The 16784-nt window shown below is 47.4% G+C and overlaps 1 protein-coding gene across 3 annotated transcripts; it reads left to right on the forward strand.

The window, feature by feature from the left end:
- The first annotated feature begins 3465 nt into the window (after positions 1 to 3465).
- On the forward strand, positions 3466 to 16488 carry LOC141946142 (scavenger receptor cysteine-rich domain-containing protein DMBT1-like). 3 transcript variants are annotated; one of them, XM_074875472.1, is made up of 16 exons: positions 3466 to 3544; positions 5097 to 5141; positions 6832 to 6879; positions 7237 to 7254; positions 7515 to 7817; positions 8187 to 8216; positions 8708 to 8752; positions 9328 to 9345; positions 9606 to 9908; positions 10278 to 10307; positions 10716 to 10760; positions 11494 to 11647; positions 11869 to 12083; positions 12433 to 12477; positions 14620 to 14770; positions 15114 to 16488. In XM_074875472.1, the coding sequence occupies exons 1-16, from the start codon at positions 3481 to 3483 to the stop codon at positions 15388 to 15390; spliced, it is 1791 nt and encodes a 596-aa protein (XP_074731573.1). In that variant the 5' UTR covers positions 3466 to 3480; the 3' UTR covers positions 15391 to 16488. The 3 variants fall into 3 exon arrangements, with proteins under 3 accessions (XP_074731573.1, XP_074731575.1, XP_074731572.1); XM_074875474.1 differs by lacking the exon at positions 5097 to 5141 and having other exon boundaries at positions 3490 to 3544; XM_074875471.1 differs by lacking the exon at positions 3466 to 3544 and having other exon boundaries at positions 4735 to 5141.
- Positions 16489 to 16784: the final 296 nt, after the last annotated feature.

Here is a 16784-nt window from a genome sequence, read left to right on the forward strand (position 1 = left end):
ACAGCCAGAGCTGTATAACAAGAAAAACGGGGTGGACTGAAGAAAAGCTTGCGGAAGTGGTGCTGAGGGAATCTGCAGAGTATGAGGTGAAGGGTTGTATGGCTGAACGAAGCAGCCAGAGGACAGGGACCAAGGAGTGCAAGCAAGTCTTCTACAAGAAAAGTCAATTTGACACCGTTTTCTCTTGTTTACATATTGTCAGATGCACCACTGTACTTGTAAATGTTCAGTAAGTTTGCAGATGACACCCAGTTGGGTGGGAGTGTTGATCGGCTCGAGGGTAGGGAGGCTCTGCAGAGAGATCTGGACAGGCTGGAGCGATGGGCTAAGGCCAACTGTAGGGGGTTCAATAAGGCCAAATGCCGGGTGCTGCACTTGGGCCACAACAACCCCCAGCAGCGCTACAGGCTTGGGGAGGAGTGGCTGGAGAGCTGCCAGTCAGAGAGGGACCTGGGGGTGTTGATTGACAGCTGGCTGAACATGAGCCAGCAGTGTGCCCAGGTGGCCAAGACGGCCAATGGCATCCTGGCTTGCATCAGAAATAGCGTGGCCAGCAGGGACAGGGAAGGGATCTTAGCCCTGGACTCAGCACTGGTGAGGCCGCACCTCGATTACTGTGTTCAGTTTTGGGCCCCTCACTACAAAAAGGACATTGAATTACTTGAGCGTGTCCAAAGAAGGGCAACGAAGCTGGTGAAGGGTCTGGAGCACATGTCGTATGAGGAGCGGCTGAGGGAACTGGGGTTGTTTAGTCTGGAGAAGAGGAGGCTGAGGGGGACCTCATCGCCCTCTACAACTCCCTGAAAGGAGGTTGCAGAAAGCTGGGGATGAGCCTCTTTAACCAAGTAATAAGTGATAGGACAGGAGGTAATGGCCTCAAGTTGCACCAGGGAAGGTTTAGACTGGATATTAGGAAGCATTTCTTTACAGAACGGGTAGTCAGGCGTTGGAATGGGCTGCCCAGGGAGGTGGTGGAGTCCCCATCCCTTGAGGTATTTAAGAGTCGGGTTGACCCAGCGCTGAGGGATCTGGTGGAGTTGAGAACTGTCAATGTTAGGCTAATGGTTGGACTAGATGATCTTCAAGGTCTTTTCCAACCTAGACAATTCTGTGATTCTGTGATTCTGTGATTCTGTGAAATGACCATTACTGGAAGCAAGTGCAGCAGAGGGATGGCAGGAGGCCATCTACGTCCTCTACGAGGACAGAAGCCAGTATTCCCATGGCTGTTCCAGCTGCTGACTGAATCATTTAATCTTCACCGTTCCAAGCAAACATAGCTTAATCATGTCTTGATTTCATTATGCAACAAAACCATGCCAACCTTGCAATTTGCTTTGGTAACACTTGTGTGAACAAAGCTTTGGACAGAGGTGCAAGGAAAGTGAACAAATGGGAAGAGAGGACAGAAGGCAGGGGAAGGTGGGTGCCATGGAGGCTATGTCAGCTTGGGCTGAGTGAGTGGTATGTGCTTTCTGCCCCTTGCTGTGTCCCAGGCTATGGAAGCCCCATTTGATGCTGCAATAGAAGTTATGGCATCAGTTGAATTTAAAGGAGTTAGTGGTAACTGATAATAATAATTAATAAAAAAATGTGAACAACTTGCATCCTTTCTGCCACCCAAAAGACAAACATTTCATTGCATAGTTGACTTATAAAGCCAGTATGGATCCAAACTGAAGCTAATATTTGTACACGCCCTCTTCCAGTTCCAGTTCTGGCAAAAGGAGCCACGAGTCAACAACCAATCCCTCATCCCATCAGCCATCCAACCTGGTGGGAAGAAAGGTCATTTTGTGCAAAAAACAGGTCAATACCAGAGTACTATTTTGCTACTGGCTCTTTGGATTTTTTTCTGCAGTATCAGGGACCATGTAGTGACCACTGTATGAAGCAAATGTACTTTTTTGTACATTTGTATGTACAAAACGTATGAAGCAGTACGGTAAACAGAAAGGGTGGTTCTGTCTGGTGCCAGCTGGCATCTTGATCTCTGACCCCGTGTCTCTGGCGCTTTGGTGTGTTCCAGCCAGCCCTGCAACAGCTTCACCTCAGGGCATAGCTGAGCCATGCTGGTGGCACCTCTGTGAAAGTATATTTGAGAAAGAGCAAAACGCCACACGGGGTGGGGGGTGGGGGGTGGAATGTGAGGAATAGCCCTGTGAACACCAAGGTCAGAGAAGGTGTAGGGGGAGGAGGTGCTCTAGATGCTGTAGCTGAGATTGCCTCGCAGCCCATGGAGGGCCCTGTGCTGGAGCAAGGGGACATTTCCTGAAGGAGCTGTGGCCATGGAGAGCCCATGCTGGAGCAGGTTGATCTTGAAGGACCGCAGCCCAGAGAAGAACCCACACTGGAACAGGGGAAAAGAGTGAGGAGCATGGAGCAGGAGAGGCAAACTGCTGTGGAGTGACCACAGCCCCCCATTCCCCTTATCCCCCCCGCTCAGGGAGGGGAGAGGTAGAGGAGTTGGAAATGAAGGAATGAAGCTGAGCCTGGGAAAATGGGGAGTAGGGGAGGTGTTGTTTTAATTTGTTTCTCACTATCCAAATTTATTTTAATTAGCAGTAAACTAAATTATTTTTCCCCAAGTTGAGGCTGTTTTCCCTGTGACAATAATCAGTTACTTCCCTGTCCTTATCTTGACCCATGAGCTTTTTCACCTTATTTTCTCTTCATGCCCTGTTGAGGAGGAGGAATGAGAGAGGACCTGGGTGGGTGCCTTGCAGCCTGCTAAGGCTGATCCACCACACTTGTTTTCTTTTAATCTAGAGATGGAAGAACTGAGATGCTGGGTTCCAAGCAGCAAATGCCAGTCCTCAAGCAGGGTGGCCACGCAGTGATACTTGCCATTACAATCTCTTGGGACCTGTGTGGACCAGCACTCTGACCTTGCCTCAGACAATCTTTGGAGTTGTCTCACATGCTCTCCTTTTCCATTTAAATATTAACAGCTTTTGTTGAGTTTTCAATGTTTTTAATCCTTTTTTTGCTTTTCTGGACTCCCAGGGGAGTCCAGGCCAGTCAGAAGGGTCTCCATCAGCCCCTCGATTGTTTCCCACCATGCTCTTACCCTCCCACATCTGCAGTGATAAAAAGGAAGGCTCTGCAACACATACTTAAAAGGCAAGTTTAGCTCAGATACCACTCAGATGCAAGAAAGGGACATGTTACATCAGTGACATCAACAGAACTTCACAGCTGGAAGAGAGACAGGATGGGAAAATAGCAGCTATTGCAACCACTTTTGTTCTCTACCTCCCCTGATCAAAACAGCAGGTGTTGTCTTCTTGTAGAACCAGGAAGCTATAAAAAGTTGGGTAACAAATCAAACATAGAGTCATGAAAGTTAGGGAAGTAATGCTATAAGGGAATGTGTTTGGTATTGACTTACCAAAGGATCAGATTGGACTGCTGAGCTACACCCTTTAACGTCTCTGCTTATAAATTCTGGTGCCCTCCTGTATCAGGAGCTCCAGGGAGATGGCTGCTGCCATGATCTTGTCTTGGATGGTAATGATAAGTCTTCAAATTCAGGTGGATGCAGGTAAAGAGTCTCACTTCTGATCACCTTCATGACTATATTTCACATCAGGCTAATGTTGAGATTTAAGGGTAGAAGAGGATTCAGCAGCATGGCTTAGCTCTTTCAAAAACCATGAGCAGGTCAAACCTGTGAGCTGAGCAAATAAATTGTTATACTCATTAATTCAAAAGCTTTTACTGAAACTGCTTAGTGAATTTAAATTGTTGTTCTCACCATTTTTGTAAAGAGACTAGTAAAGGAAATTCATTTGAATATACTGTAAAGCCAATGATATAATTTTCTGAATCTTTGTATTGGGATAATGAATTTAAAGACTAATACGTATTTTCTGGATTAAATGCATGTTTATTTTAAAGAGCTTGAGGTGCTCTTTGAACCATATATTTTGTATTTGATTAAGTATATTTTCACAACTAACACATTGGTGTTTAATAACAGAGTGCCCTAGATAAAACAAGTACGGCACTTGTCCCTGTTCCTCTTAATATTGTAATTATTAGAATATAATAAGAATTACTGTCATTTTATATTATTCTAGTTTTCCATAGTCTAATTCCTGTTACGAGTGTAATTTGATTTGGTTGCATCTGCCCAGCTACTTTCGTCCCTTTTGGGACCAGTACAAATATCGGGAGGGTCTGCTGGGAGGGAGGATGCTTCAAACAGGGTAAAATGGTCTTCCTGTGTTCAAAACACACTTTCCCCTTTTTCAGGTGAGGCTTCCCTGGCTGAGCAGAGTGCCAGCATGGTGTTGTGAGAAACAAGGCATTTATTTTCAAGCAGCTGCTGTCGCATTCTTTGTGCAGGAGGGTGGAACGGAAAAAGATCAAAAGTGTTTGCCAAAGCTGCTGTCTTTCCATCCCTTCCTCTTTCAGACTTACAGTTCTGAAATGAACTTGGCTTTAACTAATGAACCAAAAGCAAAAACCTACTTTGCCTTTCTGTTCTCCCACACACATCCACATACACAGTGGAAAGAAATAAGCATTCAGGGCTGTTCCTGGGGTCAGGTTTTTAATGCTCTTATTATTTACTCCCTCCATAAATATTTGAAGTGCAATTAGTGATATCAAAAACTAAGATGGAATGTTGATATTGACCTGGAAAATACTGAGTTACTGTTTAATCCTTTCATTACCATCTAATGTAGATTTAAAGCCTTGCATGCATGAGGAGCTGTGTGGTGGGACGTGTTGAAAAGTTCCCTACTCACTGAATAAATGTCACATCTCCCTGTTAGGATCTTCTACATCCAGAAATCACTTTAAATACAGAATCTGTGTGTTTTAAGGGCCAATGTTACAGGCCTTGTCGTACATGATATTAGTCAGTGAAGGCATGTTCCCACCTCTCAGGCTGCCCATGGAGCAGGATTTCCATGTCCAACAGTAGTTGGACCTGATCCACTCAGCTGTAAATCAGCAGCCATCCCTTTATCAGTGTCACCAGGGGATCCTGTGCATGCAAACTTTCCATCCACTTAATTCATGTAATGTTCTTCCAACTGGTTGGTTTTTTTTTTTTTGGTCGCTCATGGTTGCAACGTCTGCAGTTTGGACATCAGCACCTTCTAGAACAGAAACGCTCCTAAGAACAGGTAGCTTAAAAGTTATATTAAAATGTACATTGTTTATAGAGTTGGCATTGCGAAATATTCTCTCCAAGTTGATGTTTGCATCTGAAAACTTTTCTAGTACAGTTGTAGACAATGAGGCCAACCTACCCTTATAGTCAGGGGTTCAGTGTCCTTCAGACTGGCCTCCTAGATGCTGAAATGTACCCATACACAATCTATATGGTAGCATGTGCATGCACTTAAAATGCAACATGTAACTGAATATATGTCACTCCTCTCCAAGAAAAAAATGCAAGTCATTGGTGCAAGGAAGAGCTTAAATAAATAAGTGCTTGTATTAAAACCTTAAGATAATAATGCTGTGTGAAAAATAAGGACTGTATAAATGCAGCAGTTTCTGAGTATCTGAAAGCCCAGAGGAAAGTTATCCACAGTTTGAACAGACAAATTTTAACTGAATACAAGTTTGTAGACTGTTTTCCATTGACCTATACAGAGACAGAGCAGGACCTCACTGGCCCTGTGAAATGCCCTTATTCAATTATAAGATTGGTGCTGTCACCTGATCCGGTGGCCTAATTTTTCTAGGCTCATCCATGCTCGCTCTCCTCTTACAAGACCCATCAGCTCATCTTTTCCAAAACCGCAGTTCTTACAAAATAATATAGTGACACTGTGATTAAGGCAATATGGAAACCACTTTTGTTTCAGTAACTGCAATTATTAAAATAAGTCAAACACTGGAACAACTTTGTTTATATTTTGAAACTAGTTTTTAAACAGTGAAACACACCTATTTTAAATCCTTTTAAACATTTCTCTGAGAGGACGTTTGGAGAGTTGTCAGGCCTGATGCAGAAGGGTAATGGTGGTCTATACACTGTCCTTCGCCCAGGGTTTGAGTAACCCCATAAAGCCCTATCTCAGAAAACAACTCTAGGTTAGATGAAAGGAAACACTAGGAAGATCACCCTTCTGGGCCTGCAAGAGCCCTGTCCCACAGGACACCTCTGATCTGCTGGTGCCACCTGGAGGGCTCTCCATCGAGTGTCCTGCACAGGAGCCTTAGCAGGGAAAACTCTGACCCAGAGTTTATGCTACCAGCTGGGCTTAGCAGCAAGGTATGATGAAATCTCAAAGGGAGCAAGAGTAGCTTAAATGTGGTGGGAATGTGAGCAAAACTTGTCACAGGTAGATTTTGTCTGCAGCTGTGCAAAATGAAGAACGATAGTTGGATTTGCAGCCTCCCTTCCTTATCAGCCTTTCTCTGACCAGCTCCCCAGATAGTTTTCTGTCATATTCATTGCTGTTAAGAATTTTAGGGTAGATTTGTTGTTCTTGGTATAGAGAAAGGGAGGAGGAGACAGTTCTTCACAGCCTATTCTCATGCAAGAAGCAGAGCCATGAACTTCTGATCAGATCAGGTGAAATCAGCAGTTACCTTGTTCAAAGAAAACAGAGAAAGAATCTTCTCACTTTGAGGGCACATGGCACCGTCCGGGCCAGTTGCAGGTTTTGGTGGGTTCACAGAGATTTGTTGTTTAATGGAGGAAAAAACTGCTGAGGTTTACTGAAATAGAAAGAATTGTTGGATCTAAAGTTTGTCAGCCACGAATTACTAGAGGCTGGAACAGTGTCTGGGGAAGTTTCAAATGATATTTGCCTTGTTGACCTCCCCATATGGTATCATGCATATTTTTTTCTTCTCTAGAAGAAACAACAAGTACAGCTCCCCCAACAACAACTGAGACCACTACTAGTAAGTAAAATCTATCGGATTTTCACTTTATATGGTAGTGATAGCTTTATATATTTAACTCATATTTATTCTTGGGAAGAAAGGTGATGATCAAAAACGTCACGTTTCCTTTATGCTGGGGATGGGGTTGTGTGTGAGAACAAAGTTATTTGGGAGCCAGGATTTCAGAGATTGCTCGGCCCCCAGCAGCCAGCATCCGCGGTAGGAGGAAAAGTGATCTTCTGTTGCTTGTGCCCTTCACTGGGGACTCTGACTTGACTCACTGGGGAAAGGGTAAAGGACACCGATGGCCCCCAAGGGATTTGTCCTAACTCGCTTGCTCTCCGTGTGTTTTTTTCTGCTTGTTCTCCTCCACAGTTGGAATCATAGCTGATGGTGAGTCTGCCTGCCAGGTCCATCGTTGTGGCCCTGGGCACAGGGACGTGCATGCGCACTGCTGCCCCGGCCTCTGCATCCCCCAGCATGGGAGCCCGAGAAGGTGGTGCTGGCCCTGGGCTGTGCTGCGGGTGGATGGCGCTGGGTGTCAGGGGCAGCCATGCCCAGGGAGGACGTGGGAGCCTGCGCTCTCCCGTCCACTGTCGTTGCCTGCAACCAGAGCACCGCTGGCCTGACCGGGGGGTTTGTGTCTCTCCAAGAGCTGTTGCTGCAGCTGACCGGTGGGCCGAACAGATGTGCAGGCAACGTGGAAGTCTTCTACTTTGGAGGCTGGGCAAAAGTGTGTGGGTACCTGTGGGACCTGCAAGACGCCCAGGTTGCGTGCAGGCAGCTTGGCTGCGGCTCGCCTCTTGGTGTGATGCAGCATTTCCCATCGAGCGGCTGGTACCCGTACATGATGACGGAGGTGGATTGCACGGGCTCTGAAGACTATTTGTGGGAGTGCCCTTTCAAGGAAGAGTACTCTGGCTGTTATTCCGGGGACGCTTCTGTCATATGCTCAGGTGGGTTTTTGCATTTTGATGGTGTGTTCCTGAAGACACCCCGTCGGGAGTTTGTGTGAGTCTGGGCGAAGCTGGCCAGCCCTTGCTGCGTGCTCTGCAGGGCAGCAGCGGGTCATGGGTACGTGTCCCTGACGCAGGGTCCTGTGTTTCTGAGGGGGCACCGTGGCTGCTCTTGCAGACTGTGCTCGGGAGACCTGAGGTTTGGGCGATGGCTCGCACGCAGAGCAGGGTGCAAGGAGGGGGTTGGTTTTGAGCCAGACCATCCTCCCCACGGGTCCCTCCATAGCTCTGCGTGAGCTTATAGCATGTGATGCGAGGGGAGCCAAGGGGTCCACGTGCCTCACGCCCTCCGCTTTTCTCCTTTTCTAGACTCAGGACTAACAGTGCCTCCACCAACATGTAAGCAGAGATTTGTGTTTCCTTTTCTGTGGTGTGCTCTGCCCCTGGGATGCTCTGTCTCCATCAGAGCACAAGCCCCAAACATGGGCTGTGCTTGCAGACCCTGGGGAATACTCCTGATGCTCAGGGAGACGAGGGATCACTTGGTTGCAGATGAGTGTCCCTGGGACGTGGTTAATACACACTGTCCCTGGGATCTGTCCACGTGGTGTTTTGGGGCTTCCGTATCGCAGTGCCTTATGGGCATCAGGTGATGCAATGTGGTGGGTTCAGCCATTCTGTTTCGAGTGTTTCTCTTCTCTGCTAGCCTCGTCTTTCTTTTCAGTGTCATCCCTGAAATAGTTTTAGCTTTCTTCCCCTCCTGCAAATCTTTGTGATGGGTAATAGCTATTCTTGCCGAAGCTTGCACATGGGAACCTCTTTTGTTGTGCTTCTGGCAGTCTTTGTTTTCTTAAGATGGGGTTTCACGGTGGGTATTTATTTTCCTCTAGCCACAACAACTACAACAATCCCGACAACAACAGAGAGGACGACTTGTAAGTTGGATTTAGTACTGTCTTTCCCACTATGATAGTCCAGGCCTAATCCAGACATGAAACAGGGCTTTCTAAGTTTACCACCCTCGTGCTGTTGGGATGTCCCTTGTATGATCTTGTTGGGAAGTATTTCCGTGATGGTATTCAGAGCATAAACCACGTGCTTGATCATGGTTAATCCTATGAGTTAATCGAGAAGTCTTCATAGCATAAAAATTTTGCTGGCTGTCCATGATGAGTAACGGAGAGCATAGAGTGTAATGAAGCCAGTGACACTGGTGCAACGTGTCAGGTGGAGCTCGCAGACAAAAAGGCTCCTGTGTTTGCTTGCTGCTGGGGCGAAGGGTGTGTGTGAGGGAGTAGTTGATTGTGAGCCAGGATTTCAGGGATTGCTCGGCCCCCAGCAGCCAGCATCCGTGGTAGGAGGAAAAGTGATCTTCTGTTGCTTGTGCCCTTCACTGGGGACTCTGACTTGACTCACTGGGGAAAGGGTAAAGGACACCGATGGCCCCCAAGGGATTTGTCCTAACTCGCTTGCTCTCTGTGTGTTTTTTTCTGCTTGTTCTCCTCCACAGTTGGAATCATAGCTGATGGTGAGTCTGCCTGCCAGGTCCGTCGTCGTGGCCCTGGGCACGGGGACGTGTGTGCGCGCTGCTGCCCCGGCCTCTGCATCCCCCAGCATGGGAGCCCGAGAAAGTGGTGCCGGCCCTGGGCCGTGCTGCGGGTGGATGGCGCTGGGTGTCAGGGGCAGCCGTGCCCAGGGAGGACGTGGGAGCCTGCGCTCTCCCGTCCACTGTCGTTGCCTGCAACCAGAGCACCGCTGGCCTGACCGGGGGGTTTGTGTCTCTCCAAGAGCTGTTGCTGCAGCTGACCGGTGGGCCGAACAGATGTGCAGGCAACGTGGAAGTCTTCTACTTTGGAGGCTGGGCAAAAGTGTGTGGGTACCTGTGGGACCTGCAAGACGCCCAGGTTGCGTGCAGGCAGCTTGGCTGCGGCTCGCCTCTTGGTGTGATGCAGCATTTCCCATCGAGCGGCTGGTACCCGTACATGATGACGGAGGTGGATTGCACGGGCTCTGAAGACTATTTGTGGGAGTGCCCTTTCAAGGAAGAGTACTCTGGCTGTTATTCCGGGGACGCTTCTGTCATATGCTCAGGTGGGTTTTTGCATTTTGATGGTGTGTTCCTGAAGACACCCCGTCGGGAGTTTGTGTGAGTCTGGGCGAAGCTGGCCAGCCCTTGCTGCGTGCTCTGCAGGGCAGCAGCGGGTCATGGGTCCATGTCCCTGACACAGGGTCCTGTGTTTCTGAGGGGGCACTGTGGCTGCTGTTGCAGACTGTGCTCGGGAGACCTGAGGTTTGGGCGATGGCTCGCACGCAGAGCAGGGTGCAAGGAGGGGGTTGGTTTTGAGCCAGACCATCCTCCCCACGGGTCCCTCCATAGCTCTCCGTGAGCTTATAGCATGTGATGCGAGGGGAGTCAAGGGGTCCGTGTGCCTCACGCCCTCCGCTTTTCTCCTTTTCTAGACTCAGGACTAACAGTGCCTCCACCAACAGGTAAGCAGAGATTTGTGTTTCCTTTTCTGTGGTGTGCTCTGCCCCTGGGATGCTCTGTCTCCATCAGAGCACAAGCCCCAAACATGGGCTGTGCTTGCAGACCCTGGGGAATGCTCCTGATGCTCACGGAGATGCAGGATCACTTGAAACCCTTTGGGATTGTGTAGTTGCTTCTTCTGTGGGAGAGTTTTGGCGCTGGCCTTCATGGTGCTGCACTGTTGATGCCCTTGAGCAAGTGCTGGGATGGTTGGTACTGCTGCTGTCTTGCTCAGTCCTGCCACGTTGCAGTGCCAACTGTCGGTTTTGTGTTTCATTGACCTGGGATTCCCTTTGGAGAGCGGTGGCTCCCGGCAGGTTGTTCCTCATAGGCAAACCACTGTTTGCTCACCTTCTGCTCTCTCCCTGCAGCACCAGATAGCTTCAGCTCAACTTCCCCCGTGTCATTGGTCACAGGTATGTCAGGAGGGTTTGAGAGGTCTGACTAGCTCCTGCCCCTAGTTATGGATCACAGAATCACAGGATGGCTGAGGTTGGAGGGGACTTCTTAAGGACATCTGGTCCAACGCCCGTGCTAAAGCTAGGTCACCTAGAGCTGGCTGCCCAAGACTATGTCCAGAAGGCTCTTAGCCATCTCCAAGAATGGAGAGTCCAACATCTCTGTGAGCAACCTGTGCCCATGCTCAGTTACCCTCACAGTGAAAAAGCATTTCCTGATATTCAGAGGGAACCTCCTGTGTTTCAGTTTGTGCCCATGGCCACTTGTGCCATCAGTGGCATCAATGGAAAGAGCCTGGCTTTTGGAGAGGGTTGTCTCCCAGCAGGTTATTCCTCTTAGGAAAAATGCTGCTCACTGACATGTTGATTTCTCCCTGCAGGACCAGGTAGCTTCAGCTTGACTCCCCCTGTGTCATTGATCACATTTAGGTCTGGAGGGGTTAAGGGGTCTGGTTGTCTCCTGCCCCAGGTGTTCCTGTGGACGGCCAGGCCCTGCCGAGCGGGTTACTGCCCATGCTGAGAGAACCTGTGCTGTGGGCTGGGGGGAGGCAGGGATAAGGCTTTGGGGTGTAGCCATGTGCCCAGGAGGAAGAGTCTCTGTGGGACTGTGGCACAGCCCTTCTCTGACATCTTCTGGTGACGGGATTTCAAGAACTCTCTGCCCATCCCCAGGCTCTGCTCTTTTCCTCAGGGGCCAGCTCCTGTGGTGGCTTGCTTCAGGGTTTGTCCGGCTCAGTCCAGAGCCCAGGCTACCCCGACTCCTACCCCAACAGCGCCCGCTGCGTGTGGCGCATACAGCTGCGGGAGCTGGATCGCAGAGTCGAGCTCCAGTTTTTGGATGTCGAGTGAGTCCAGCAGGGTGGCAGCTGTGGTGTGGGCAGGGTGCCCAGTGCCAGCTGTGGGCTCAGGGGTGGCTTTGTCCCCATCGTGGGGCCTTGGCCACCTCTGCCCAAGCGCTGGGGCCAGGCCAGGAGTCCGGTTGCTTAAGCCCTGCAGCTCCTGCCGCTACTCGTGCTCGGAGGCCGCACGGCCTACATTGCAGACAGACCCTTCTCTCCTTCCTCAGGCTAGAAGGCAGCAACTGCCGGTATGACGCCATCGAGGTGTATGACGGGGGGTCCCCTGGGAGCCCACTTCTCGGGACTGTTTGCAGGAATGACCATCAAGTCTTCAAGTCATCTGGGCACCAGCTGACCATCCTGTTTCGCAGTGACATCAGCATCACCCGGAGAGGTTTCGAGGCCTACTACTACTCATTTTCCACCTCCAGCAGCACCACAGGTAAGACCAGAGCCATCCTTTACTCTTTGCCAGGGCAGAAGCACAAACTCTTTCTTAAAGGCCTTCTGATGGCTCCTGACGCCTGTGGAAATCCAGACCCTCTGGCACCACTGACAGGCATTTTGGGTCAGGGGCATCTTTTTGGAAAGGACGGCCACCAGACTGCTGCCAAAATGCTGTTTCTTTGCCTAATGGGCAAGGACAGGGACTTCTCCACCTCTGCCAGTGCTGCTGCTGAACCATCATTGATCTTTCCAGCCTTTACTGCAGGCAGACCCTGGGATACTCCCACTGGGCTCTTCGTCTTAGGTAAAATGCTGCTCTCTCACTTGCTGCTCTCTCCTTGCAGTGCCAGGTATCTCCAGCTTGACTCCTCCCGTGACGCCAACTGCAGGTAGGTCTGGAGGGGTTGAGGGGTCTGGTTATCTCATTCCCTTGCTCAGGGTCACAGAATCACAGTATGGCTGAGGTTGGAAGGGACCTCTGGAGGTCATCTAGTCCAACACCCCCTGCTAAACCATTGCTGGGTCATGTTGAACTTGGTGTCCACCAGGACCCCCAGGGTCTTTTCTGGAGAGCTGCTTCCGAGCAAGCAGCCCACAGCACGTACTGGTGCTTGGGGTTGTTCTTACCCAGGAGCAGGACTTGGTGCTTCTCCTGTTAAACTGCATGAAGCTCCTGTTGGCCTGTTTCTCCAGCCTGTTGGGGTCCCTCTGGATGCCAGCAGGACCTTCTGGTGGATCAGCCTCTCAGTTTGGTGTCGTCAACAAACTTGCTGAGGATCCACTCTGTCCCATCATCCCAGTGACTAACAAAGACATTCGAGGCCCTGCTGGTGGGAGCTATTGCACATGCAGAATGCGAGCTGTGCTCAGGACTGGTGGGATGGAGGGGGAAGGCTTTGAGGTGCAGTCACACAGGGACTTGTCACGCATCCAGGTGGTGACTGTGGGTCTTGGGTTGTGGTGTCACAGGAGTTTCAGTGTTCTGGGAGCCCTTCTGGGGAGAGGTGACTTCCAGAGGGTTGTTTCTCTTAGGCAAAATGCTGCGCATTCACCTGCTGCTCTCTCCCTGCAGCACCAGGTGGCTCCAGCTCAACACCCACTGTGTCATCAACCTCAGATAGGTTTGGAGGATTTGAGGAGTCTGACTAGCTCTTTCCCCCAGTTACGGGTCACAGAATCACAGGATGGCTGAGGTTGGAAAGGACTTCTGGAGGTCATCTGGTCCAACCCCCCTGCTAAAGCCAGGTCACCTAGAGCTGGCTGCCCAAGACCATGTCCAGATGGCTCTTGGCTGTCTCCAAGGATGGAGAATCCACCACCTGTGTGCAACCTGTGCCCATGCTCAGTCACCCTCACAGTAAAACAGAGTTTCCTGATGTTCAGGCAGGACATATATGGAGCATCTGAGATGGGGTCCCCAGATGGAAGGGCTCGTGTTTGTGTTGGGGCTGTGTGTGTATGAGTGCAAGCAGAGGAATTGCTTGGTCCTGGTTGTAGCCAATGAGAGGGATATTACTGCTTATAATTTTGGGGCATAACCCTCTTCATTTAATACTAAAAGGACAATACCTCAAAATATCCCAAAATAGCCATGCAGGTTAGTGTAGTCACTTCTTTGCAGTCGAGCAGTAATTTCACAAGTGCTTAGGTAGCATTGTTTTTGACCACTTCTCAAGTATTGTTGTTCTACTAATTCCTATTTCAGCTGTTTTTTCAAGCACATAGTTTGAGGATAGTGCATATTTTGAAAGTTTAATTGTTCACATAGTAAATATTAGGTATTAGAGAGAAAGGTTTTTTCATGTTTGCTAGAAGGTGAAAATAAAAACTGAAATCTCTTAGACTTCAGTAAGTCTCTTGTTCATTCTTTAGGTTAAAAGAAGTAAATGTGTAATTTTTTCTAATTTGGAATATAATTCAAAAGGTGGTATCTATTTGCACATTTCTCTTCTCTTGGAGTAGTTTGAGCATGTACTGAAAAGCATCTGGGAAATCCATGACTTTATTTTACTTCTAAACTTTCTTAGATCTTGATTCTCCTGTTAGTTGATTAGGCTGCATCTGATCTATATATAAATTTCATACAATTTTTTGACTGTCACATAAGGTCTTCATGCTTATGAATTAGATATTTGTCAGCATTCTTGTTCAGAAACAAAATAATTTTGATCTTCCTTCCCTTCCCTTTGGTCATTAGCAATTGTAGTAGAGGTGAACCAGGCTCAGCTGTGACTTTTTCAAAGAACAGCTGACCTCCAGAGGTCCAATGGCAGTAATTGTGCAGTTCTGTAACAAACACTTGTATCCTGCTAGCGCAGACACTGAAGATCAGCATTATAAAAACTATTCGGTGTGCTTAACATCTCCTAATCTGCATTCAGATGATATATGAACCTAATAGAAAGACCATTGAAGCTGGTAGAAGTCACTGCCTCTAAATTTTAGACTTATAATGCTGCATAGACATAATCCAAAAGCAACCTTAAATGGTGTGTATATATATATTTTTCTTCTCATACTTTTCTCTGCAGAAGATTATTCTTGTGGTGGCTTGCTCTCCTCTCCATCTGGTACATTTCAGAGTCCATTTTACCCCAGAAATTATCCGAACAATGCCAACTGTGTCTGGGAAATAGAAGTAAAGAGCAACTTTCATGTCACACTCACATTTAGAGATGTTCAGTAAGTAAAAATTTTTTACTTGAGAAGATGAATGTTTAGGTTCAACATCTTGGACTTACTAAGCAGATAGCTGCTTCATTTCAAGCATCTTTTTCAAAGCTTTTAGTACATCTGAGATTAAAAATGTGTTCATTTTTGTTTATTTAGTCAATAATGTGGCTGGCATCTAGTAATGGAGGTTGTAATTTCCGTTCCAAAGCTTTGATAGTCATACCAGTAAAATGTACTCTTTTGTTCTGAACAGTTCTGAGTTTAAAATTTTAAAAAAAAAAAAAAAAAAAAAAAGGAAACATAACTAATAAAGTAAAAATTAGTCATTTAACTAGCCATGTTTTCTCCCCAGGATGGAAGGTGGCAGATGCCTGTCTGACTACGTGGAAGTCTATGATGGGCCACTCCATACCTCTCCTCTCCTTGGGAAACTGTGTTCTGGTTCTTTTCACACATACACATCCTCCTCAAACCTGCTGACTGTCCGATTTTACAGTAACTCTCGATACACATACAGAGGGTTTCAGGCTGAGTATTATTCCACTCCAGCAGATCAGAGTACTAGTAAGTTCACGTTTAAAGCAGAAACCCATTTCTCAATTATTTGCTACTTATTCACTGGTTGTTAATCTTGTACCACTTCAATGAATCACCTATTTCATGTTATTTTAAATTAGATCTGTAGCATTTCAGAGAGATGCAAGCATGTGGGTTGGATTCTGAACTCATTCTGCAATATCAGCTGCTTCTGCAAAAGATATGGTTTATTTAAGTCACCAATTATAGCTTCTCTCGGTCACTTCAATGAGCCTGTAACATATTTTCTTTGCTGTCTGCTAGCACTGCTGTGTTTGCCAGACTACATGCCTGTAGTTGTGAGCAGATACTACCTTCAGTCACAAGGCTATTCTGCTTGGAATCTCACCTTGAACGACCCCTATGGCAAACCCAACATTACCTCAGAGTATGTTACATTCAACATACCATACACTGGCTGCGGCACAGTGAGAGAGGTATGACTTTAAGTGTTTCAAAAAAACGTGCAAATATTGTGAGTGTGTAAAAATTCAGACTGAAGAATTCATTTTGAAAACCAGCACAAATTGAAAGCTGTACTGGGTTCTGCAGGGACTGGAAGTGTCCTGGTGATTATGAGTTGCCTCTCCTTCTCCCGAGGGATAAGGTGTATTACCACTTGTATTTCCTTCATCTGCTGCCAGAGCGTTCACTTATAGCCTGTTATTGATCTCCTAAGGAATTAAGTGTGGAAGGAAGCAAATGCTTGGCATTTTCAAGGTCCCAAGCTGAGTATTGTGGTTAAAAAGGTCTCACAGCTTTTACTAAATATGACCAATCATGTTTTAAGCCAGATTTCAGCTTGAATACTGTGCTGGACTTGAACCTTTAGACATTTAGTATTGTAGAGGTTGTATTTAATTCAGTTATGTCTGCATTTAATGTGAGTAGTTTCCTGGACCCGCATTGTAGGCACTGAATATTACATGTAGATTACAGAAGCAAACTCTGGCCAAGGAAGTGTGGCTGTTGTTGCTGGCCCAATACAGCTTCAGGAAGCTGGTGCTGAGAATAGGAATGCATGTGATTTTAAATAAAACTGTCTCCTTTGACAGATAGTATCTTTAAATGCCAATTTAATTCTGAAAGAAACTATGCTGCTGCTGGATTACCAGCAGCTCTGCAATAAATATTAGGAATGTGCTTACTGATTCAAGCCTGTTAATCCTACTTTACACCAGTTGTCTTCATCTGCATATAACAAAAATTCTTCTTCAGCAGTTCTGTGGGGATGAGACAGGGCACAGGCAGCTCTGTGGCACTCACCTCTTCCCAAAATGCCTGCTGCTTGTAGCTGTCGCGTCCAAAAAGCCAGTCTGGAAACTTTGTGATCTCTCAGCTTTTTGTTTGTTGTTTGTTTTCTTAATGGTAAAAAAGTGAAATGTTTAAGCTCTATAAAGAAGCTCTACCAATATAAACCTGAACCTGGATGTATCAGAGTGCAAGA

Source organism: Strix uralensis, chromosome 7 (assembly GCF_047716275.1).
Source record: "Strix uralensis isolate ZFMK-TIS-50842 chromosome 7, bStrUra1, whole genome shotgun sequence".
Lineage (NCBI taxonomy): Eukaryota > Metazoa > Chordata > Aves > Strigiformes > Strigidae > Strix > Strix uralensis.